Raw genomic sequence first — 26663 nt, 5'->3', positions numbered from 1 at the left:
ATGGCAGACTTGTGTTCCTCGACGGGCAAGACATCAATTTTGAAAATAATACACGACCAAGTGACATGATTGACTGATTGATTGTTTCATTGTTGAGGTTTAAGAGATTGAGTCGAGGAAGTAAATGCTTCTTTCCATCTGTCATACTGGAGGGCTAAGGTTTAACTTTGACCATCTGGGATACCTTAACGTGCAAGCAGTGTTCGGATACGCGAGAATTTTTACCACCGCCTTCATCGGAACACAGAAGGGAATCAAACCCACGAGCTTTTTTTCAGAGCGCCATAGTCGCTGAACCACCGTGAAGGGTACCAAGCGACGTCGACGAAGGATCTATTTAAAGCACAAGTTAACGCGAAATGGCAGCGCTGTCGCAGGAGATATGGCGCTCAATAAAAAGCCAGACAAACCATATCCGACTGCGACTGAGCACTTCAAAAAGAAAAAAACAAAACAAGAAGAAATAAGATAATTGTCGTGGGCTATTTCTTTTGAGGCAACGGACATGAATGCAACCTGCAACCTTCTATATGCCTCGCAAAATCGTAGCTCGCACGTTTGTTCCATTGAGCTTGAAGGGGTGTCACCTATTGCCCATTCACTTTTTTTTTTCTTTTCATCGGTCAGCTTTGACTAGGCAAGGAAAACTGTAGTTGACTGCCCATTTAATACCATGAGTTGATCTGCCATCCTTGTCTTCTTGCGAAAAAATACATTTCTGAGTTATTTTGAGTATGTTATTAAAATGATATTGAAGCTTTCATATCTCTAAAAAACGAAAAAATAGAAAATGTTTTTTAGATAACCGGAAAAACATTTCATTGACAAAGGTGTCTCAGCAGGTTACGGCGCTCGAAGCATGGACCCTATAACGTAGAACTATTCCAATCTGTTTTTATTCCAATCTCCTGACGTGAAATTTACGTAACCACCGACGCAAGTATCGGGTGGTGACCCGCAGCTTTGTGTGAGCAGCCCAAGATCAAACGCTCTCGTCATTTATAGGAGGTCACATTTGTTTGCTTTCGAAACGAATAACATTGCCTACATTGAGGTGTATTTCTTATCTAATTGGCTGGCAAGAGGCGAACACGCTCAGGTGGAGAGGGTTTCGATGGGGCCGAGCCATCGCAGTGAAAATAGATAACCAGGTGAGGAGGGTGGTGCCGGCGTCTGCGATTGGTCAGCTTCTCCTTACTTAGCTTGCGCGGGCTGGTCGAAAATCGTGGCAGTGTGCAACGCAAGGTTAAGAATTCCGCTAAAACGGATCTTCAGCAAAGAAGAGATCGTGCGGAAAGAGCTCGATCACGTTATATTGCCTCGCAAGAAGTTTTATTATATGCAAATAAATCCATGCACTCCGGCAGGTGCGAGTAGGCAGTGCCGCAGCGATTGGCGGGCAGCCATCGTCTACTCCTTTCAGAAGGGGGAATCTACGGCTATTCCGAAAAAAAAAATGTTCATTTTTGTTCGCCATATTAATGCATCTTTAACGCCTACACGTCACTTTGACGCGGTGAGTTTTCACGGTTTTGTGACGTTGCGTGACAGACAGGCGAAGTGGGCGCAACCCGAGACCTTTTTACGAATAGCAGAGGGCTAATGGCGAAAATGCGTTCGAATCAGAAATAATTATTTTTTTGTTCGGTCTAATCCTGCGCAATCAATGTGTGCACGCCATATCAATCGGGGAGCTATCGCGGTTTTGTGACGTTGCGTGACAGATAGGCGAAGTGGGGGTGGCCTGAAAATTTTTTGACCAATCGTGGAGGGCTGATTGCCGAATAGGAATAGAAAAGTCTGTAATAATTTTACGTTATAACGCCCCATAATTGTGATTCTCAGCGATTACTAGTTTCATTCAACGAAAGAGGAACTTCTCCAGAAAAAGACAATGCCAGCTTCCTTTTACTTCCAGGTTACGCCACCAGGCTTACGTGGTACCAACCCTTGAATTTTCCAGTCATCTAATTTTACCTAATGGGCTCACTACTAATGCACGTTTAACTAAATCTGAAACAATTAGTGACCCAAAAACTATTTATAACGTTCTTAACGAGAATTTTCAAGCTGTATTGGGTAAAATAACCTTCAAGTTACTTGTTCCAGTTCAGGTAGTGACACACATTCTTCAAATAATTATATTGTTTCCTCTGCGAAGGTGTATACTAAACTTAATCCTACACTTATATTCTAAATAGTGCTCTAGCGCTGACAGCATTATCACTGCATTTATTTTTTGCAGTCTCTCTGAACCAGCCAATACCTCATCGCTATATTTCAGAAGTCATTATCAACTGCATAGAAAATAGCGTGGTCCTCCACTTACATAAACCTGGAAAGCAGGCGATCTTTATTTCATTATAGACCTGCGCCGTGGCGAAACTGCGCCGTGGCGAAAAATACCCGACGCCGCAATGAATGTTGGGATTGATGTCACATTTCTCAGGGAGGTTACTGTAAGCAAAGTAAATTCGTGGCTTTAAAAATGAGTTTTGGTACATTGCAGTCTGGGTGGGAATCGAACTCGGGCCTCCGGGGTGCGAGACGAGTACGCTTTCCTGAAGCCACGGTTATGGCTTACTAAAGGTGTGCATATAATTACTAAAGGTATACCTATAATTATAGGCCCATTAGCTTGCTTTCATTATTGTATAAAATATTCACCAAGATAATTTCCAATAGAATCAGGACAACACTCGACTTCAGTCAACAAGGCGAACAGGCTAGCTTCAGGAAGGGATATTCTGCGATGGATCACATCCATGTCATCAATCAGGTAATCGAGAAATCTGCGCAGTACAATGAACCTCTCTATACGGCTTTCATAGATTATGAAAAGGCATTCGATTCAGTAGAGATATCAGCCGTCATAGAGGCATTGTGTAATCAAGGAGTACCGGAGGCATACGTGAATATCTTGGCAAATATCTACAAAGATTGCACAGCAACCTTGGTTCTAAACAAAAAAAAAGTAGAAAGTTACTTATCAAGAAAGGGGTCAGGCAAGGAGACACAATCTCTCCAATGCTATTGACTGCATGCTTAGACGGAGTATTCAGGTTCTTAGACTGGGAAGGCTTAGGAGTGAGGATCAACGGCGAATATCTCAGCAACTTTCTGTTTGCAGATGACATTGTCCTGTTCAGCAACAATGGAGACGAATTACGACAAATGATCGAGGACCTTAACCGAGAAAGTATACGAGTGGGGTTGAAGATTATTATGCAGAAGACAAAGATAATGTTCAATAGTCTGGCAAGAGAACAACAATTCAGAATCGACGGTCAGCCTCTAGAGCCTGTAAAGCAGTACGTTTATCTAGGTCAATTACTCACAGGGGACCCTGATCATGAAAAGAAAATTTACAGAAAGAATTTAAGAATAAAATTCGGTTGGAGTGCATACGGCAGGCATTGCCAAATCCTGACTGGAAGCTTACCACTGTAGTTGAAAAGAAAAGTGCACAATTATTGCATTATACCGGTGCTAACATATGGGGCAGAAACATGGAGGTTAACAAAGAAGCTCGAGAACCAGTTAAGGACCGCACAAAGAGCGATGGAACGAAAAATGTTAGGCCTAACGTTAAGAGACAGGAAGAGTGTGGTGTGCTTCAGAGAAAAAAGAGGGATAGCCGATATTCTAGTTGACATTAAGCGGAAAAAGTGGAGCTGGGCAACCCATGTAATGCGTAGGATGGTTAAACGGTGGACCATTAGAGTTACAGAATGGGTACCAAGAGAAAGGAAGCACAGTCGAGGACGGCAGAAAACCAGATGGGATGATGAAGTTAGGAAATTTGCAGGCGCAAGTTTGAATCTGCTAGCGCAAGACAAGGGTAATTGAAGATTGCAGGGAGAACCTTCGTCCTCCAGTGGACATAATTATAGGCTGATGATGATGATGATCTTACACCGCATTCATGTAAGCTATTAGACCGTATTATCCATAAGCATATTATAGAATTTCTAGAATCTAGTCATATTATGTTTGATACTCAGCATGGTTTCCGCCATGAATATAGTACTATCCACCAGCTAACAGAATTCTCCCTTGATATCACGACACCCTTGACATAAGTAATCAGATTGATGCAATATTCATTGATTTTTGCAAAGCATTTGGTACTGTCGCACACTTGAAGTTTTTTCACAAACTCAGACTAACACTAGACAACCCTAAACCCGTTAACTGGATAAATATAGCTCTTTTTCGAACCGCACCTAATATGTTTGCTTCAACTCATTCAATTCTATAGTAACAACGCGCGTTGGTGAGCTAGTTCTACTTCGAAAGCAAACGACTTCGAAAGCAAACGGTGCTAAGAACGGGACTAAACGTCTTGCTGTCCTTCTCTTTAGTGCCGCTTTTAGCTCTGTTTGCTTTCGAACTCTACAGTAGCACATGTGTCAGCAGGTGTACCGCAAGATTTGGTTCTCGGGCCTCTTCTTTTCTTGTTGTATGGAAATGACCTGCCTGTCACAGTTTCTACAATGATGCGTCTATATGCTTACGACTGTGTTTTATATAACACAATGACATCGCCTGATGGCCACAATATTCTTAACAATTCTTTTTTAGAGGTTTTGCAGATGGTGTGAAAAGTGGCAAATGAACATAAACTTTATTAAAGTGGTTGTTACGTCCATAGGAAAAAAGATCCTCTCCTTCTCTGTTTCACTATTGTCATGTAACTACTTCTTTGCAGAACCTAGCGGAGTATTTGTACATCAGTCTTCATTTCATTAGTAAGTCCTGGTATAAAAACATACAACTTACATGTAACAAGGCCTTCAAGAAACTTTTTTTACTTGCAGCGTAATTTTCGAGTATCTCCACCACACAGGTGGAGGCCTTAACATATAAAAACCTGATAAGATATATATTAGATTATTGTTCTACGATATAGAATTCTTACACAACGTCCGACGTTAGCAAAGTAGGATCAGTCCAAAACAAATATTCGTTTTATTATTTACCGTTATGACCAGAACTTCTCGCCTTCTTCCCACCTAGCTTCATTAGGACAAACCCCAAATTCCGAACGGCGCCGAGTAGAAGCTTAGTTCATCTTGGTTAGCTCAAACCACTACACTTTACCAAATAACTACATTTCACATGCAAGGATGTTAGTAGCAAGAAAGAGCCAAAAAATTTATTATTTCACATTTTAACCCCATCTCTGGTTTATTTAAGTACAGTTCTTTTTTTTTTCTTTTTTTCTCCTAGCGAACCATTCAACTCAGGAACTGCTTGCCTGGTGAAGCTCGGTCACTTCCTTTACAGGATTTTCCAATGTGCATTGGGTAGTGTTTCATTTTTTCAGAGTGCTTTTCTGATTTTAACAAGCCTTGTATGTTATCGTTATCTTTTTCACCTTGTAGTTAGTATATACTGTGCAGGTGTTTTAGTGTCTTTCATCATGTTTGCTTTATTCCTGTACCGCCCCGCTCCTGCCATAGCGTTTACAGACTGCAGTATTTATAAATGAATGAATGAATGAATAAATGAATTTGCGGCTGATAGGAGTTCTCAACTACCCGTCGGGGTGGCTCAGTCAGCTAAGGCGTTGCGCTGCTGAACACGAGGTCGCTGGATCGAATCCCAGCCGCGGCGGCCGCATTTCGATGGAGGTAAAATGCAAAAACACCTGTGTGCTGGCGTTGTAATGCACGTTAAAGAACCCCAGGTGTTCAAAATTAATCCGGAACCCTCCACTATGGTGTGCCTCATAATCACAACTGGTTTTGGCACGTAAAACCCCAGAAAGAAGAAGAGTTCTCAACTTGGTCCAACAACATTTACAGTGTCTGATTGACATCCTACACTGAATATATGAACAATTCTGTCAACTACACCAATAGACTGCAGTATTAGAACAAAAAACATGCCCTGAAACTATGGTTCTATCTTTAATTTGGTCACGAACGCGTTACAAAAACAATAAATATAGATCCCATTCAAGGGACTTGCTGTCTACGTATTTTTACTTCTTTATGCCATTGTATAAAAAGGGAGGGGAAAAAATTCCTGCCCATGCCGATGAGCTCATCACAAGATTAATTCAACAGTAATTAGCTTTGTAGAGGAAAGAAAGACGGGCCTCCCCATTTTTCAGACTTAAAGACCACCCTCAACATTGGAGTAGTTTTTTGTGAAACATCAGCACTTTTCATTACTTTGTTCCGAAGTGTAAAAGTAGCTCGAACATAAGACTTACAGGCGTAAATGCTCCATTTTGAAATCACGCCACTGAAACCGCGATTGCAATCCTTATGTGCAATATCACGGACACTGCCGTGGCGCAAAATAGGAAAGAATGAGCCATTTCGAAATCCAGCATTGCTTGCGCACGTCAGCGCACTGGCGTCAAACAGCATCGCTTTCTCAAATAAATTGGCTATTGACTTGGCCGCGTTCAAGCTCCCACAAACAGGTTTTTCGCCAGAAGTATTGTCTTTAGCACAAGCACTCGAAAAAAAGATGTGTATTCTGTAGAATAAAGCACTACTCCGAGCTCTTTTATCACTTGCGTCACTTCGCTGGCTCCGCAACTTCTGGTACTTATCAAGATTTCACGCTTTGATGTTTCGGCGATGCTGCACGACGGCGAGTGTTTTGTTTTTGTTCAGCATAATTTCTTTAGCTTAAGGCATAAAAAAACGCAGACGCAAGTTATTGCTTTTGAGTCGTGTACGTATTTATCTCCGACACCTTTACCCCATCCAGCAATACAACAATGTGACATGTACAGCCCGCCGCGGCAGCCCAGTGGCTACGATGTTGCGCTGATGAGCACGAGGCCACGGGTTCGAACCCGGACGTGGCGGGCGCATGCTTTTCAATGGGGGCCAAATACAAAAAAGAACCCCAGGTGGTCGAAATTAATCCCGAGTTCTCCACTAAGGCATTATAAGGTCAAGATCTTGTCACGTAAAGCCTCAGATTTATTTTTCATTTTTTGCGACATGTACAATCTTGAGGGAAATCTATATGAACCACAAGCTTGGCGAAATAAACCGAACTTATTCGTTATCAAGTCGCATAAACTGAAATTAACAAGTGCGCTGGAAAGTTCACGATGTCAAGTTTCGACCGCAGTGCCGGATTTCAAGCTACGTCGTATATGAAAATCAGCTTGATCACGGAATCCGTGGTCTGTTTACTTTTACTCATGCAGGGCAGCACTTAAGCGTCAGACCACTATAGCACGGTGCAAATTCCAGCTGCAGCCAGATAGCGATTCTCGCCGTAATTTTTGCGATAGAGTTACGTAAATATTAGAAATATTAACTATTAAATAAATGTTACAGACTGTCCATTCGAGGAGAAAATGACATGGATCCAGTATGCGCTTTCATGTAAAGTCCATATAGCTGCTCCCCTTTCACGGATCACAGAAAGCGGTAATTATGCGCTGGAGGTGACATCCAGCGGATCCGTTCACGGAGTCCGCGAAGAGATAGAGTTCTGATCCATAATAGCGTGTCTAAACCATTTATAAATTGACTTATATAGGTTTATTAGTGTCTATAGGGCAGGTTTCATCGTCATCGCCGCGTATACAGAGGCGGTACTTGTTTTCCTATCGATTCTCGCAAACAGAGAGAGAGAGAGAATAGAACAAGAATAAATGTAGAAAAGGGAAGAATAAAAACACATTGAGCTGATTTGGTACTTATTCACTAATTGACATTCCAAATTGAGTAGCTTGTTGCCTTATATGCCACGAACGACGTTGCAAACACCCTGATATGATGAGGACGTTTTCTTTTTCTCACCAATCTACGACAAATGCCGCCGAGCGGCAGAAAAAGGAAGGAGGAGGGGCCTGCATTGGCTTTAGGGTACCGTATACAATCGACTAAGGGCCGCGCTCGTGTAAGGGCCACTCCCCCCAACTTGGCAGTCCAAATTTTGAAAAAAAAAAAATCTCGCCAGCAAACGGCAGCGTCGTCGCGTCTCGCGTACGGCGCATTTCGCGGGATTTTGAACGCGTGGCGTGCGGTGTCCACGGACATCATTGTAAAGAGTTTTAAGGTCACCGGGATTTCCAATGCCATGGACGGCTCTGAGGACGATTGGATACATGAACGTGCGGATGACACGAGCAGCGGCGACGAGCCGAGCCCGAGCAGCGATACCAATGAAGACATCTAGCGAGGATGTCCGAAGCTAGACGCCAGATATCCCATCGTTAGGTATACATGGCACGATTGAAGAGGTTTTTCCATACGTAGATCGAAAATTGAACAAAAATTTCACACTTCCGTGGAAGGGCCGCACCCCATCAAAATCGCGGAAAAAAAGTGCGGCCCTTACACGAGTGTATACGGTATATTTTTCAAGTAAGAAGGAATGCCTTCTGAGAACAGCAATGCAAGACTCCCACACGGCTCTGTCGAAGAAGTTGAATAGACAAAATTCGGGTACCGAGACTTGGGCTTTGGTATATAGTTAAGCTTGTCGAAGTTGCTGCCAGTAGCAATAAAAACGAAATTAAAGGAAGCATATTATTCCACCGCGAGAATGTCTATGGCAAAGTATTTTTTGACATCACATTGGGAACTGATGTAAACTAAAATAAAGAGTGCACTTGAGAGGAGAAGTCGGTCGTTGTCTGTTACGCAGGATCAGCCGAACGTTCGAAGGCCCTGCTGCCGGGTAGAACTTACCGAATGCTCCCAAAGCTACATGCATCGGGTGCGACGTATTCAATGGCCCCACGATGGTGTAGTGTACGCCATGAAATATCGCGTGACGTCGAATGCACACACAGTGCTCTCCGAGAGAGGGCGTCGTAGTTGACAAATGCAGTGCCGGTGAGGCATCGATTTAACGGAAATAGGCATCATACGCACCACCGTCGTATAGTTGTGTCGTCTTCATGCACACCACATGCCCCCAAGCCTCACCTTATGGGACAGAAACACAAAAGTTTGCCCACAGCCTCCACTGTGCATCTAGGTCATGCCACTACTGCATGTGCAGTTTGGAGCCAGACTCGTTAAGCACCAAGCTGTTGCACCACTTCCGTGTTTGGCAGTTTATGCATAGTTCGCAGCGTGCGCATCAGAGATTCGCAGAGTATACCAGCGTCTGTGTTCGTGTTTCGGAAGCAGGCAGTACGCTCATGCAGCCTAGCTGGTGGGTGATGCATAAGTAATTTCTAGGGTTTCTATCGCAAAGTTAGCTCTTTCCTGCCGTCCAACGCATTCGCCGGCTGTAGTCAGCATAATTCTGTCGCACATCCATGTTGACCCCTACATTCTGTTCCCCACTTTATAATATTCATCACCCTAACAGTGGATGCTTGTTAATATAAAAAAAATGGAGCCGAAATAAATGAATCCACGCAAGGATTCTCTCACCGTCTGCAAGCGGTTTCAGAAACATTATGCGAGTGACTGCATGGCTGCGTGCATGGTCCATGGCGTGCTCAGGGAACGAAGAATTGGCGGCCCCAGTCACCATCCACAACGTCTACGTGTTCCGCACTTTCTCCGGCCGCCGAGTGCGCAGTGAAAGTACGACCGCTTTTCTACTGGAGTCACGAACGTCGTAACTCTGTCGAGTTGCGTCAATTGCCCTTGTTAACGAGTCGAGGGACTAGTAGCGCGTATACACGTGAAGTGCTTGCGGCGTGCGTTTGTTGCGACGGTCGAGCGGCAAATGGCGCAAGTTCGCACAGTGGCGCGTTAAGTGTCGCGGCTTTCCGAAGTGCGCGGCACGTCTCGGAGCGTAAGGACCAGGAACACTGCACTCTCCTTAAGAAGCCGCGAACCACTCTTTGTGTGCCCTGTCCAGTGTTTCGTTTATGCACACTTCTCCGCCATGTATGCTGCGTCAGACTGCCTTCTGTTGCCTAACTGACAATGAAAGCCCCCGTTGGCTTGTTTCCTTGCGCGATAGGAAAGGAGACGTTCACAGGCGCATCGGCTAAAAAATAAAAGAAAGTGGCAAGTAGTACGGTGACGGCTTACTTGCCGAGCGTCACGTTTGTTGACGTTTCACGCACTGTCCAGCGCGCTAGATGCCGCGAGAGGAGATGCGGCATGCAGTGATTCAGGGCCGGGATAATGTAACAACCTTATTCTAATGCTATTCCTTGCCGCGCTTCGTCAGTGGTTCGAGCCGCGCTCCACCCACACATGATCGGCCGTGAGCGGCGTATGATAAGAAATAGATTCGAGCAAAATGAATCCTTACATTATACCGACCAAGATATCTTCTAGGGCCTCGTATTGTTATTGATGGCACTATTATCGACACTGTTATCGAGTCAGATACATAATAATTATATAATGCCGTTTCACTAAATTTATTCAACACGCTATGCAAGCAGCGCAAAAGTGGCCTGCACAGATACAGGCCACATTTGGCACATATGCAGGCCACTCCTTAACGGGTACACTGTGCAATTAAATTTTCAACATTGTGCCTACCGCTTGTACTGCTGTATTATAAATAGAAAGCCAGTCGTATCCTACGGCCAGTTAATTTTGTTTGAGTTTCTTTTTGCAAAGCTCGCCTTGCGACGCATTCATATCAGAATTTGACCTTAAGTGCGATCAACTTGCATTATGAGGCGAGAACCTCAGACGCTCCCTGGAGTAACGCAAGCCGTCGGGCAATCTTGTCTTGTTTTCGCATAGCGAGAGTGACAGCTAAACTGTTATCAGCTTGTTTGTTATCTGCTCCGGCTTCTTTAAGAGCTCCGGCTCGTTATCAGACTGGCACGTAGTGCTAGACGAGCTGCATGACTCTGTGGTGCGCCTTTGCGCCTACAGCCTCATAGGGTGAAATTAACAACACTTAACAGTAAATTTGGGACAGGTGCATTTGCAGACAATTCTTGTAGAAAAAAAAATCAAACACGATCAACTTGCCTTCGGGTACGATTGTCTTCAAGTTTTCAATGTAAGCGTATACTGCAAAAGCGCAAAAATTTATAACCTAAATGAATTTGAGTTAATTATGTGCTTTGTGTCCATAATATTCGGTCCATGGTATGTCTGCTAAAGAGCCTAGAAACATCTGCGCTATCCGTATTTGAGCTCCCACATATGTTTGAAATGGTCATTTTGAGCCGCTTATCCTTGTGATAAAACAGTGAGTGGTTTAATTTGCATAAACGTAGACCTCACTACTCCCTTAGTGCAATACAAGACCGTGTATCTGTCTAACAAATTATTATAACTGCAAACAAAAGAAGTGCGGCGTTGCCAAGGTGTTCCCTTATCATGCACGTAAAAATAAATGAGATTCATTAGAACAAGCACAGAAAAATTCCGGCAGAACCCATCTCGCGATGACTGTCGACATTACTGCAATTAGCGTCCAAACAATGCAGCGACACCTCGCATTGCCACCACCGAAACGCGTCATGTAAGAGCCGCGTACGATGTAGCCGGTATACAAGACTAGTTTGCCTCGAGCTTCCCTGTGGACACGCTGCGCCATTTACTAGCGCGCGTGCAATCCCCATGGCCTCCAAGATTGCACTGGCGGCGCGCCGGTGCATGCTAAACGCTGTAGTTATATAAAAGCAACACTATTCGTCGAGATGTTTGCTGAACTCTTATTAACAAGCCCGCTTGGCTCCTTGAATAACCGCTGATCACGTGCAACAAAGTCTGTCTAACGGGATTGCTTTTTTTTTCTTTCTTTTTTTCTTATCTACATTTTTTCTTGGCAAATAAGAGAAGATAGATCCACGCTCTTATTGCGTTGGTAGAAATTCTGCGAGCTTTTTCCTTGCCAAGCAGCCTTCCCAAGGAGAGCACTGTTCTTTCGTTAAAACCAATGGTACTGCGCAGAAAAAGCTTGACGCATATTCTAATGGCTCGCCAAAAGCAGCCGTGCTTCAGTGGAACGTCAATGTATATTCGTTCTGAGAGTGCAGTCTAAAGGACGTTTGTTGCGGAGTACAGATTCCTAGTATTGAGCCTTGTCAGTGTGAATTCCAATGTCTCAATGACAAGCTCTTTTTTTTCTCTCTCTTTGCTCTGCAAGCAGGTGGGCATGGTATCCCTTTTCGGAAAAAAAAATGCTAACCCATTTTCTTTCCTCTTTTGGTGTTTGTATATCTTTACTTGGTTAATAATAATAATGGCAGGCTACGGGAACATGCGTACTCGGGAATAGAAGAAACTTTGGCCATCCAGTTGGGAGCATGTTGTCAAAAGTTCCGGTGTTCACTTTTAGATCACTCTACTGTATCTCAAGAGATACACATGCAATACGAGGGCACGTGAAATATATGAAACTATACATTTTCCATGCACCAGGAGACACACGTAAGGGCACAGTCAGTATCATTATTTCAAAACGAGATATCCTACCTGTAACATTCAAACGCGAACTGCAGCATGTCATGGTTTAGCTTTTAATTTTCTTGTTTTTAAGAGAATCTACGCTGAGCGTATTTGCCTTTTTCGGGCAATAAAATAAATGGCTATTATTCAACGCTTAGTTCTGTCGCTCTAATTGTGTCGCGCCGTTTCGCTGCTTACCCACACACCATTATGCACCAACCAGCCAAAGGTTTCTTTTAATTTTTGTTTTAATGGTGACACCTACTCCTTTTCATATAGCAGTAGTAAACATAAAATGATGCAAGACGAGAAGAAACGGGTACTGCCGGAAAAAAAAATCACGAAGATAGCTAAGACGACTTAACTAACCTAAGCAATACACATGCTCCTGGCGTACGTTCACCTACTTGACGGGACGTACAAAAGAATCGATCCTTCATGAAGTGTACCCTTGTCTTAAACACACTACGCACCTCTAGCCATCAAGGAGTGCCGAAACACTAATGCATCGACTGCGCCTTGGTGCAGCATGCATAAAATATTTCCTGTGCCGTATCAAACCTGTCTCATCCAAGGCTTGCTTCCGTGGCCACGATAATGAGGACATTCCCCATCTGCCCCTCTCGTGCCTCATGCAAGCTACGCACAGATGGCATATGGAGCGAGAAATTCACAAATCCGCATCGGCATTTATCACTCATAAGCCATATGACCCCCCATTGTAATGTAAAGCAGCAGAGTGGATAGCAGTGAACATAAATGAACGTTTTTTTTTTTTTTTTTTTTTTTTTGGGGGGGGGGGGGGGACATTGGCATACAGGTACTAGGTGCTGCACTGATTTGTTTTAAGCAATGTATTGCACTTAAAGTGATCCGGACAAGGCGCGCAGGACTGGGTATACGTTGCGTATAGCCACAGACCACCTTCACATTTTATATTTGTATAGGGGTATTATCTCATCTGTAGGCTTTTACATATCGGACCACATTGGAACCTCACATCCATTTTTAGCTTTGTGACTGACTGTGTATAACGTAGCCTGCTCTCGCCTGTCATATGTATACTATAGGCTTCTGTACGCGTCGGACTTCATCGAGACTTCCTTTACTCTCCTTAGATCTTTATGAATTAAGATAAATTCTGGGGTTTTACGTGTCATTATCGCGATCTAGTTATGAGGCACATCGGATTGGGGCGTTCCGGACTAATTTTGACCACTTGGGGTTCTTCAACGGGCACCCAATGCATGGTAGACGATCGTTTTTGCATTCCGCCCCCATTTTCCTCTAGTTCTCTCCACGCCTTTTTATGTTATTATTTATTCCTGCTTTGTAAAATGGAGTAGCCATCACCACTGTAGGGCTTCTCAATCTCCCTCTGTTACTTTCAACAAAAAAGAGAAAATAATAATTATGAAGGGAACAAGAAAGAATGCTGTTCGTACCTGCCACCATGACTTCACGAAGCACGGCATCATAATCATACGTCCACTGTGTCTTCTAGAAGAAAGAGAAGATGTGAAAATATAAGTGGTTAGCCCTTGTAACACAGCCGCAAAGAATTACAGAACGATTCATAAGATTACGCCTTGTGTGTCTCCAAGTTTACGGCCCAAATCTGTCCAGTTCTTTAAACCGTATGGGGGCAAAACTCACTCAACTATTATTGCAGGGAGTCCCCATTTTTCAAGACCGAATGGGCTTCTTTAATGTCAGGGATGGCTAACAGGCATCTGCTGTCGGCGGCTTTAAGTGATTTGTCGGTGTGCGTGCGTGCGTGCGTGCGTGCGCGCGCGTGTGTGTGTGTGCTTGTGTGTGAGTGTGTATGTGTGTTATGAAGATTTATATGCATATACTCTAATACATTTAGATACTCTTTTACATTTAGGCGGCATAGTTTGTGCAGAAAATAAGGTTTCCTGTTAGCTTTCTCTATAAGGTTGCCAGAGAGAGGCTTTAGATGATACACAACAGGTATTCTTTCTAGCGACCTGTTCATGGTCTCACCTCTCTTGTAAATGTACCATGGTACGAGGAAGAGCCTTTTGACGAGATCAATTCTCGGTGTCGATCACGCGAAGTCGGTGGTGGTGTTCATATATGCGCAGCGTCGTATGAGAGTGCCGCATTTCGATAATGATGTACGCGCATCGTAATTGTAGTGTCCGAGTCTCTCGGCAAGGTTCTCTGTCACGCTGATATACCGTGTCGGACACTCGGAGCAAGACACATGATAGAACAAGACTGGAAAGGGCAAATGAGAGTGCAGGAAAAAAAAAAGTAAAACCGTGTTCCGAACCGCTGTCTTCTATGTGTGTCTGCCATAGGCACTGATACATATAGATTTTGAGCTGACAACAGAGCGCGAGTTCCCGTGAGCACATTGTGGACCACTTCCACAGGTAATTTTTTTCGTGATTAATAAACAAAAGCCGCAAAAATTTCAGTTATCTGGTCCCTGAAGGAAGCAAATGCATAACCTCTGAGGTTAGACCTTCTTATTTTGGCCCACTAGCTTTGCTTAATGCTGCCACAACTAAACACGCGCCGGATTTCGCCTCAAATCGCGGTTTTGCTCGCGAAAGAAGAACAAACCGTGTCATTTTGCTCGGCAAACAGAAAGATCACTAAAGCTGACTCTCACACGTACAGGAAGCTATCACCGGCACAGAGTGCTGGCGTTAAGAAACTACTCGGTAGTACAGCAGCGCCACGAAGCGGAACAGGAACAAACACCGATCCTTGGTCTGGCATTATCGAGCGCGTATATAAACAGAGGAAGGAAATAAATCCAAAGTGCGCTCACTCGAATCTTTCCCCCTCAATCTAAAAGTTACCGTCGCCGTCTGGCGTCAACTTTTGCTGTGTGAGGTATAATAAAAAGGGATTAGTGATTGCCCTTCCCTCGGCCGGCCGTCGACACGTGAAAAACGGCAGCGAAGGTCAACAGAGTTCTACGAAAGCGCTACGTACTTCTTTTGTCCAGGACCATAATTTCGTCTTTCGTGGAGATGATGCTGCTCCGGCTGCGGGTCACGGGCACTGTCTGAGCCATTTGGCCACACCAACTGCAAGTTCAGTACCACAATGCATTATTCTTGCACGAAGAACAACAACTAGACTATTCGGTGGCGGCTCTACAGATAGGCTCAAGATTGTTACCATGGCAAGTGGTAGTTAAGAAACATTGTCACAGTGACCTAGAATGAGCTAATTTTTAATAGCTATCGTCCGGAAAGAGTTTGCTTCAGAGGCGCAAGAAACATTTTGCAAAGGGCTTCAAGGCTGCTCCGCAGCAAAGCATTGATCTACGCTCAAACGCGAGCTGTAGTAATGCTGTGTGCATTAGGCGTTTTGATAAAGGGGACAGCACAAGCTAAAACTGGCATTGAAATTCATGGAAACTACAAACGTAAAGAAAGTAAACGTATATATTTAACCTAACCTAACCTAACCTTTTAACTCGCAAAAGCATGCTACCCAAATTGACTTACGGCTCTTGAACTTCAGTAGTGGTCTTGTTAGTTCCTGTGAAAGAAAAATGAAAAAAAGGAAAAGTAGAACGAGTGATTAAATTACACTGAAAAGTAGGAAGTGGTAATACTGCTTCAGAAAGTAATGTAGCATGAACAGTGGCAGAAACAATATCGAAATTTTCATGTCTGCGCAGAACTGCCAGCAGAGTAATAGAATGGCCGGCACGAAAATAAAGTATGTCGTATGTGTGGCCTAATCTTTGAGCTCCGCTATAATAAAGACGTTCATCTCAAGTGACTAGTCCTTTACGCAAAAGTATCATTCTACAAGCTATACTGCAGGAGGGCCTCAGACGAGAGGAATTGTTGCGCGTGTAGAAGGCAGCTTACGCATCACTTTATCTCGAAATAAAGTCACTGAAGACGTGTAATTTTTATGATCCGAGACAGAGATGCAGTTTGCTGTCATAGCAGCTTCCACAATTGAATGCCATAATTTTCTTTATATGTACCAATAAAAACGAAACAAAAACTAAGCGTTCTTTTCAAAGCAAGCAGTCTGCTTGCTCCACTCCCCGAACAAAGGTGTATAATTTTGTTCGACATAATATGACATATCTGGAAGAAAACGCAATCTCCACAGCGGTGCACGACGAAAGAACAATGGCTCGCGCAAGGCAACAAACATTAAGCGCACCGATATTGCCTCGCCGCAAGTATTGCCTAAAGGCTGCGAGCTAGCACGAGTTTCTTGGCAGAAACCGCCAATTTCGCAAGCCTTGTCTTAGCGCAGCGAGACGCGATTTTACACGAACAGTTTCTTTCTTTTTTCAACTTCGCGCACACTTGCGCGTGGAAGTCGATATATAGCGCCACCACCGCCGCTACGGAGGCGAACGCCGGCGCGTGGCTGCGGCTTGTACTGCAGGTGTGCCGGTGCAGGCAGTGGCCGAAGACCGGCACGGAGAAACTAGTCGGGGACAAAATCGGATTCGCAGACGTTCTCGGAGCGTCGCCAGGCTTAAGTGCGCGTTTCTTGCCAGCTGTCGCCCGAACGTCGCCATATCCCGTGCAAGCTATTCAGAACACGTGCTTCTCAGTTAGGTTTTCATAAGCACTTGCACCGCGCCGGCGAAAGTCAAGCGAACGAAAGCAAACGCGTCCTCTCCAAGCTTCAATTCTTAAAGACGACTGCGCGGTTAGCTGCGTCTGAATGCTCATTAAACGACGGCGGCTGCCTCGCATGGGGACTGCATTGTGCGCCGAGTCTTGACGGAGCTACACGCACCGAGCACAATCGAACGCAGAACTGAGCACGCCGGGTCCTTTTGATGCGGCGTTATTACTGCGCCTCGTTCCTTGCCGGAAGCACAATTGCAGAGAAAGACGCCGCGGCACGGGCTCGAAACGCTTTCGATACAATATTTGCAAGCTCCAAAAGGACGTAATTGTGCAACGTTAAGGACATTGGCGCGCACCGTTTACATTTCATTTTTCGCGGGCTCACATTAAACTGGTGAGTTTAATCTTTCCTTTCATAATAGATAAGAGCCGGACTGATGTCTTATCAAAAGGGAGAAGAGCTGACTTTTGATGAAATCATGGACCCTTAATAGATAAGGCTGGAAAGAGAACGCGGCTGTGCTTCGTTAGTTGCCTCTAAGATTTTCTATCAGGCCAAGTGCGCGTTTGAATTTTGCTTGTTTGACTATCAGCTTCCAAACACTACACGTGCCAGTTCCATAACATGTTAGGGCTTAACAACGCTTTATATACTTTCGGCCTACGCCGGCAGAGCGTTTCGAGATGTTAAACCTAAAAAAAGGGGGAAAAAAGACAAACAATGATGCCAGCGATTATGCGCTGCGTGACTTCTCAGTACATTTTGCTTAAATTTATGGAAATGTATGTGACAAGCAATACTTGGAAAACCGATTAGCATTTCGACATTATTAAGCAACGGTTGACAATGACAACAGCTGCAACTGAAAACAATATTGGAGGCGAACACGAAATCATGCTACACCGGGATCTTTACTTCTGTACAACTCTCGCAACACTTGATAATTGCGAAATGCTTACTTATTGGCGAAAAAATTCGCAGTTGGAGGCTGACTTTGGCTTTTCCGACTTCTCTACAACTCACAAGTAGTCACGAGAATTTAGAAGTGAGGTCGCCGAAAGCAAGAATTTGACAGCATTGAAGCAGTGTTCGTACCTTCGGTAGTGTTGCGCTGCATTCGTCGACGGAACCAAATCAGCAGCACTACGGCGACGATAATTAGGACAAGGAACAGGACGAGGAGGAGCCAGTGAAGGATCGAAAATCCCAGGGTCCAAGTGGGAACTGCAAAAATAACGAGACAGGAATTGCACACGCATGAGGACTCTCCAAAGTTCTTAGCCGACCTTTCAACCAACAAAGGCCCCCATGACAAAATCCGTTTAATTCCGACAACTTGTCATGGCGTGAATCTTGTCCTAGTGTAGTTCTATTTTCGTCTTCTCTCTCTTTATTTATCTGTAAGGAAATGATCATGTGTCTGAATGGTAAGGCCGAGGAAAATAGTTAAATCGTACAGGCTCTACCTCTGCTTGCCAAGTAAGTTCACTGTAATCGTAGCGAGGTAGCAAATGCAGTGCAACATCAGGGCAACCATGGAGAAGAAGCGATACATTACCTAGTTTGTCCTGTTAACTTGCATTCTGTTTCGTCTCTCAGTGTGAATAGACGACTCGCTGAACTTCCCGTTACATTGTAATCTATGATAACATACGTATAGGTTGGATCCCGGTGTGGAGATCTAAGCAAAGGATGGGTCGTGACCGCAAACACAGACTGTCTGTAATCTTCGTCTGTTCCTAAGCCTCTTTCGAACAGCTGACTGTTCACTCGACATCCACCACTTAGTTTCCTTTGGCATTCCGTTTAAAAATGCTTGCTGCCATTAGCGCTAAAGTTCTCCCAAGGCAAACAAAACCTTTGGCACATGCACACTCGTACGAACATGCGTACAAACAGGCAAAAAGAAAGATGATAATAATAACGGAAAGGAAACCTATGCGGCGAAACTGTTGTAAAAGATGCCACATATATTTGAGCAGAAGCAGAAGATTGCAGCCTTTGAGAGTCATGTAGTTTCACTGGCGTAGGTTTTCTTGAACTGCTTCATTGAATTGAATTTCTTGAATGTTTTCTGTCTGTGATGTTTTATCATTTCTCATCGTTCCCATCTGGAGTAGATTGCTAGGTGTGCCGCTAAGCAAAGCTTTTTTTTATGCGTATGTAAATGAAGGCGACCTTGGCACCTTTAATGGTACCGGCTACTCCTCTTGGCTGGGTGAGCAAAAATAAACGCACGAAAACGTTGAGACAGTCAAATATCACAAATATTTGCGCAGTTTCGCACAAAAGTAAAGGAAGCCACAGAACAGAGTAAAATAACACTCAGAGACACACAGTTCCGTGAACACAAATCGAAAACGCGCACATAAGTTGACGTTTTTGCAGATGAGGTGGCTGACGAATCTAGACATATCCGCATAAAAAGACCCAAAAATCACGAAATAACTTCTGCGGCTTTCATTAAAGAATGTTTCTCTCTCTTTTTCACCGTCGTATATTGGTGCGCTGCAGCCAATCTAATATGCTGATTAGGAGTCCGCTGCATTTTATTTATTTTTTATTTGATGCAAGAACTGCTGCCAACTATAATATATTTCACTAGTTCCATGGCAGAGCGTTCTAAGAAAGACCTTGTAAGACCATCTCTTTCAATATTTACTTCAGCACTATTATGTCTATGTTGAGAAGATACTGTATTATTCATATGGTGTATTCTTGTCCTTTGCTCTCTTAATAACCGCGGACCTTGCTTACACAGAACATGAACGCAGCCACAACTCTTCACCGCGGCCGACGTGAGATATTCGAATGTGCTCGTTTCCTGATCAAATTATTCGCCCCTGAAAATAGCACCCAGGCTCATTAAAATGTTTATGAAGATGAGATCAAGGTCATATTACTTTTTATTGATTTGCTTTTTATCGTCGCTCTGAGGACGTCGACAGAGAACAAAAACTGTGGGCTTTGTCGTAGTGCTGCTATACAGATTGTCCTTGCGCAGTTTATGAAAAGAAAGCGAAAAAGACTTAGGCTTGTGTTTGCAAAGCATGTTTTACGTATCTTAAAAATCTCTTGCGAGACGATCGCCGCGGCAGCAGCCAATCGCAGGTACTACTTGCGTAAAATGAGTTTTGTGAAACGACCGTATTCAAAGACTCTTATCGGCATTTACTCCCAAAAGTTTTGGTACATGGCTCCGATCGGCGATTGTCTCGATATCACGTCGATCGCTTTCCCAGGTGGCGGGCGCCCCATGCCGACTAATGAGGGAGCGCTTTTATGCGAATTACAGCTCTGATCGGCGCATGAAGAGTTGTGCTAGCAAGAGTAAGAAATTATAAACTATGCAGAATAAGACGCAAGGCAATGGGTTTCTAAATAAAGGAAACGTGTGAACGTGAGTCATCGCGTCCGACGCTTCCTGTCTGCTGTCTGTTCCCTCTGCGAAGAGCACCGCGCCTAAACACGAGCCGCCTAGAGAGAGGCGCTCGTGCGATCGCTTAACTTTTGAGGCGGTTGTGGCCGCATCATGCGTTTGGTGATTTAGGCATCATGTCTCATGACGGCCAGCGCAATTTGCAGTCCACTTATCTGCAGTCCCATGCCGTTGCTTACACATTTCTTTTATGCAATATCGCATAAGCCGAAAAAGTAGCTGTTTTGACATACGGTAATTTCATGGCTTGAATAAACTCAACGGCTAGAACACTTATACCACGGGCAATATGAAGCTTTTCACATGTTTTGCGAGACGAGCGAGACTGTCTGTTGTCACTAATACCACTATAGGCAAGCGCGATAACATAAAAGAAGGAAAAAAAATATTTACTCGGTCCGCGTATAATACAATTTGTCTATTAACACAACACCGGATATAAAGATTCCTGCATAGTGCTCGCGTTCACTAACATCCGGTTAGTAAGAGTGGTTCAGTGTAGAGCTTACACCAAGGCACACTTTCTTGTCAATGTACATAGTTATTGCCAACACGACTGCACCGAGCGCTCACGTTGGCAGCAGCGAGCCAAGTGTGAGTTTCGCGCGGAATTCTGTGTTATACGAGCACGCCCAGCGAAGAAATGCCCCCTTGTACAGTCAACAACGAGCAAAATACAATAATGTGAACCTGGTTCACTTGGAATTCGTGCGCCGTGCAATGGCATGTTGGGAAAATTTCCGCGTGGAGATACAGAAAGGAGTATGCTGCTCGTATCTCTTTCCCTACACTATAAGCATGTAACTCTTCACCGCGGCACTCGGGATCTTTTAATATATCGCGTTCCATATGTTGCTGACTTTGTATAGAGTCGTACACTCATAGGAGAAAAACCTCATTCTTATTCAATCCGATACAACTTCAACATTTATTCTGCTTGGTGCCCAAAAGGTGGCCGAGGGTACGTTTTAAGCAGGCATATATCAGTGAAACATTAAATTGCGGGCCTCCATTCGATGTTTAGGCTACTATGTGGGCTGAAATGCCAGTGACGCGTTTCTCAGTGGACCACCATGTGCCATGCACAGAACAGGTTTCCACGTACAAAATAACAACAGCTAAGTCAATTTTACAAGCGCTATATATGCCTTTTGTTCAGCTTCTTTTAGGATCGAATGAGCACGGTGCTGTTTGGTGTTCGAGGTGCAGGGACTGTTTTGGTTACATTTATTTGCACCATAGTCAGTGGGTCGCATTTAGTGGTTTAAACCTGCTTTGGAACCCTTCTGAAAAACCCATCAAACAAAATGTCGCTTGGAAAAGATCAACCGTTTTTCGAAGGTGCAACTACGAGAAACTAGAGTGCGTAGCATATCGCCGAAATTAGTAAACAACTGTTCTTATTTTTCCCGACAGTGGCAGCCATTCTAGGTTGATCCGTAAGCAAACTTTCTGCTGACGGTTTCGGTTTTCCCTCGTGTTTAGCTCGCATTAGTTCTGTTGACCATCTAGTGCTTCGTTTGGGTGTTTTGCAACACAGTCAACATGGCATGACTAGAACGTCATCACTATCTTCAGTTGGAGACCAATCTGTATAACGCCGAACAAAAGCTCGAACATGCTCGGCGCTCCGAACCTAAAAGCGCCCTGATTTGTATAGATTCTCTACAGCTCTGGTTACGGAAAATGACCCTGACCCAGAAAGCTACCATCACGGTTTCCCTCGAAAAAAGTACGGCTTGTTGGGCTTGCGTGAATGGGGTTTCCTCAAAGTATTTTGGTGGGAAAAAATGTTTGGTGACGTAACCGCTCTTAGAAGTTTCAGTAAGGAAAAAAAAGTTGGTTGGAGGTAAATGATTAAAAATCAAGTGTGAAACAAATTAAAATGACAAATCGTATTTTGTAATATTCCACTGGCGTTGTTCTTCGATGTCATACCACACGTGAACGCATGTGAAAAAAGTTCGCATTTAATTGGCTTAGTAAATACGCGAAAATTTATGCCTTTTCAGAAATTGTTTGCATAAACATCCTTAACGGTTCAACGACAATAATTTTTTAGGGGTTTTGCTTGTCGCTATAGTTTATGCCGAATATAATTTGAGCTTATTAAAAAAAGTTCTTTTTTCCAAAAAGTTACTTCCAAAGTTGGAGACAAATGACATTTTCCAAACTTTTAGACCTAAATTAAGCATCAAGGCCTTCCGGATAAAAATACATGAGATAGCTCATTATACACATGAGACTTTTCGCTTGTGCTCTGAAAATGTTTATTCTAGTAAATTGTGTTAAGACGATAAAAAAAAAAAAAGATTTTGAAGCATGCAACCAACTTCGCCAGCAAGCACTGCCGAACTGTCTTCACTGCAGGACACACGTTCCGCCGTCCATTTTTCTGGCACATACATGCCCTCTAGCTCTTTGCTAAGTTATCGCGTGCCATGTCGCATCATCATCATCATCAGCTTATATTTATGTCCACTGCAGGACGAAGGCCTCTCCCTGCGATCTCCAATTACCCCTGTCTTGCGCTAGCGTATTCCAACTTGCGCCTGCAAATTTCCTAACTTCATCACCCCACCTGGTTTTCTGCCGGCCTCGACTGCGCTTCCCTTCTCTTGGTATCCATTCTGTAACCCTAATGGTCCATCGGTTATCCATCCTACGCATTACATGGCCTGCCCAGCTCCAGTTCTTCCGCTTAAAGTCTGCTAGAATATCGGCTATCCCCGTTTGTTCTCTGATCCACACCGCTCTCTTCCTGTCTCTTAACGTTAGTCCTAAGATTTTTCGTTCCATCGCTCTTTGTGCGGTCCTTAACTTGTTCTCGAGCTTCTTTGTTAACCTCCAAGTTTCTGCCCCATATGTTAGCACCGGTAGAATGCAATGATTGTCCACTTTCAACGACAGTGGTAAGCTCCCAGTCAGGATTTGGCAATGCCTGCCGTATGCACTCCAACCCAATCACGTCAGTATAAATACATCGTAAACAGGGCATTTTCGTCAGTTCACCACCTCATTTTCTGGAACCGGTGTGGTCAGGGAGGCGAAGACAGCATCGATGTAAGCATTTTGCATTGACCGGTATTGGCTAACTTTTCCTCTCTCTCTTGCTTCATTCTGTCCGACGCGGATGCAGAAGAAATCGCACGGTCATTTCTTCTCTGCTGTTTCACACCAGAACGATAACGGCGCCTGACCAGGCCCACGGACACTCACTATAACCTACAAACTGGAAATTTCTTGACATTTGTCTTCTATGCCACGGTTGGTGCGGAATCTGAATGATTGAGGTTCTTGCGTAATTAGTAATCTGCTAATTTGCAGTACTTTCAAAACAATGAATCAGCGCCGTGCACAATATCTTGTGTCTGAGAACACTGCGGTCCTGATGACGACTACGAAGCAGTCATAGTTTACTTTCATCACGCAAATGTATTATCGTAAAGTGTAGTTGCGGGGGCCTGAACATGCAAACAGCGTAATCGGATAATTTATTGTCATTTACCACGCATAAAACAGCATGCGCCCAAATATAGAGCATCCAGACTTTATAAGCGCACTAAGAAATCAATTTGGCCAGTATCTGTTGTATAGTGAAGACATAGTTCGGCAGTGCCTACCGACAAAAAATTAAATTAAATAAATTATGGGGTTTTACGTAGAAAAACCACTATCTGATTATGAGGCACGCCGTAGTGGGGAGGACTCCGGATTAATTTGGACCACCTGGGGTTCTTTTACGTGCACCTAAACCTAAGTAGAAGGGCGTTTTCCGCATTTCGCCCCCATCGAAATGCGGCCGCCGTGGCCGGTATTTTTTCCCACGACCAAGTGCTCAGCAGCCAAACGCCATAACCACTAAGCAACCACGGCTGGTTGCCTACCGACAAAGTTGGTTGCGGATTGTAAATCTTTTTCACCTGAAACAAGATTTACTGGAATAAAATTCTCAGATCACAACCTAAAAAGTTCATGTGTATAATGAGCCATTTCACGTATTTTTATCCCGAAGGCCTTAATGCTTAACTTAGGTCTGAACCTTGTGAAACTGTCATTTTTCTCTAGCTTCACTTGGAAGTGAGTTTTTTGAAAAGTACTTCTCCTAATATACTAAAATTACTTTCAGCAGAAACTATAGCGACCGGTAAAAGCGCTAAAAATTATTGTTATTGAATGATATGATTAAAGATGTTAATGCAAAAAAAAAAAATTCTGAGAATGCACAAGCTTTTGCTTTTTTTACTGAGCCAATTATGTGCTAAAAAATTCTTACGTGCATTCACTTATGACGTCACACGAAAGAGCAACGCTAGTGGAATATTGTAAAGTAAAAGTTGGCATTGTTGCTAGTTCCGCACTTTACTTTTTAAAACAAATTGCCTCCAACCAACTTTTGCTTCTTCAAGGAAACTTAAATTCTGGGGTTTTACGTGCCAGAACCACGATATGATTATGAGGCACGCCGTAGTGGGGGACTGCAGGTTAATTTTGACCAATTTTGACCACCTGGGGGTTCTTTAACATGCACCCAATGCACGGACACGGGTGTTTTTGCATTTCGCCCCCATAAGGAGGAAGGAGGAATAGATGGAAAGGCAGGGAGGTTAGCCAGTTCTCAGACCGGCTGGCTACCCTGTGCTGGGGAAAGAGACGTAAGGGGAATAAAAGATAATATATAAGAGATGTTACAAAAAAAAAAAGGGAAAGAAGAGCACAAAAAATTAAAAGGAGAATAAGGCACTGCTTAAAGTCTGTCTCTAAGACCAGTTCTCCGCAAGAAGTGCCACAACGCTTTCAAAGCCTTCAAAGCTCCCATCGAAGTGCGGTCGCCACGGCCGGGATTCAATCCCTCAACCTCGGGCTTAGCAGCGCAATACCAAAGCCACCACGGCGGGTTCAAGGAAACTTCAAGGAACGTCACCAGACAAATGTTTTGGAGAAAAATATTCTGGTGAAACCTCATTGGCACATTCGTCAACTAGCGGAACATTTTTCAAGAAAATCGGTGATGGTTGCTTTTGGGGCCCGGGACGTCTCGCGTGGAATGACCTGTCTCTAAACCCGTCTCTATACGGGGCGCCATCTGGCATTTCATCAAAATGAAGTTTCCCAATAGTATTACATTGTATTTATGCGCATTTGTATTACATCACAATAGTATTACATTGTATTTGTGCCCTTTTTATTTTGTCTTTCTCATTACCGAAATGGGAACTTTCGAAATTTGGGAAATGTAAATCTGCTAAATACAAGTCTTGAGAGGCCACAAAAATAGTTAAATTCTGGGGTTTTACGTGCCATAACCACGATCTGATTACGAGGTCCGCCGACTCCGGATTAATTTTGACCACCTGGGGTTCATTAACGTGCGCGAGAGGCCACGTGCTTTGGAAACTTCGAAGCACGTAACTATAGACCTTTTCATCGGGCGAGGAGGAAAGGGCGCGCGACCAGCCTTTCCTCCTATCTGGCTTGTGCGAGCCGGCGCGGCGCGACTTGAATGTGTTGCCGGTCGCGCGCTACGGAACGATTTGGAGGTGTTTTTTTTTAGCTAGTTCTGGGTGCAATTTACAGGATGTCAGTTCTTACGAGGTCGTCGAACAACCACTGTGCAGCCTTTAGGCGCATCAGTAGCTACAGTATCTGGAAATTTCTCTATGATGTGAAAAAATGCGACGCGCATCATCAGCCGCGGTGTATGTGTTGTGAACTATGTTGAATGTATCGGTTTTCACTCGACGAAGAGTTGTAAAACATTTTCATCAGCCACCGGCATCGTTCTCACGCATTTTAAGTCTAGTAGACTTCAAATCACTATGTCTACGTTAGCCTCCTGCAACAGGCCGAAGGCTTTGCTCAACTCAGCGAGCACTGCGGTCGGCAAACCAACATGATACACACAAGCTTCGTGCTTCGATCGGCATTGCCGTTTTGCTCGCTAAGGCACAATATACAAAGGGGATCGCATAAAGAGAATCCAACAGCTATTTGTAAGGACACAATTTCGGTAAGATGGGTGAATGCGTCGTAGATTACTGAAATTATGAGACTGAAAAAAGAAAAACAGAAAACAAAAAGTTCATATGTCCGCCTTTTGCGACAAAATAAACCAGAACAGGAGATAACGACGCAAAAAGACTTCGCACGGTCGTGCCGCATGCTTGGACCACTTGGAGCATGCGCTATAGAACAGATCTATAACACAGCATTTAGTACTGCCTCGGAAGCTCGCGAAGTCTGCAGCTGGTCGTTCGACCACTCGAAAAGTGTGATTCACACTGTACGGTATGCGGTTATTATTA

At 44.0% G+C, this 26663-nt stretch overlaps 1 protein-coding gene across 1 annotated transcript in view; it reads right to left on the bottom strand.

Annotated features, from left to right (window-relative positions):
- Window positions 1–26663, bottom strand: part of LOC119449468 (hemicentin-2-like) — a 549353-nt gene that overhangs the window by 269980 nt on the left and 252710 nt on the right. The window contains exons 10-13 of the mRNA XM_037712679.2: window positions 18015–18143; window positions 15815–15848; window positions 15294–15388; window positions 13766–13820 (exon numbers count right to left, since the gene is read on the bottom strand). Of these exons, the coding sequence (XP_037568607.2) occupies window positions 13801–13820; window positions 15294–15388; window positions 15815–15848; window positions 18015–18143 (278 nt within the window). The 3' untranslated portion in view covers window positions 13766–13800. The remainder of the gene's footprint in view (window positions 1–13765; window positions 13821–15293; window positions 15389–15814; window positions 15849–18014; window positions 18144–26663) is intronic.

This window comes from Dermacentor silvarum, chromosome 1, assembly GCF_013339745.2.
Source record: "Dermacentor silvarum isolate Dsil-2018 chromosome 1, BIME_Dsil_1.4, whole genome shotgun sequence".
NCBI classification, from domain to species: Eukaryota; Metazoa; Arthropoda; class Arachnida; order Ixodida; family Ixodidae; genus Dermacentor; species Dermacentor silvarum.
Note: the sequence above shows the minus strand (reverse complement) of the source record. Positions and strands in the feature narration are given on the sequence as shown.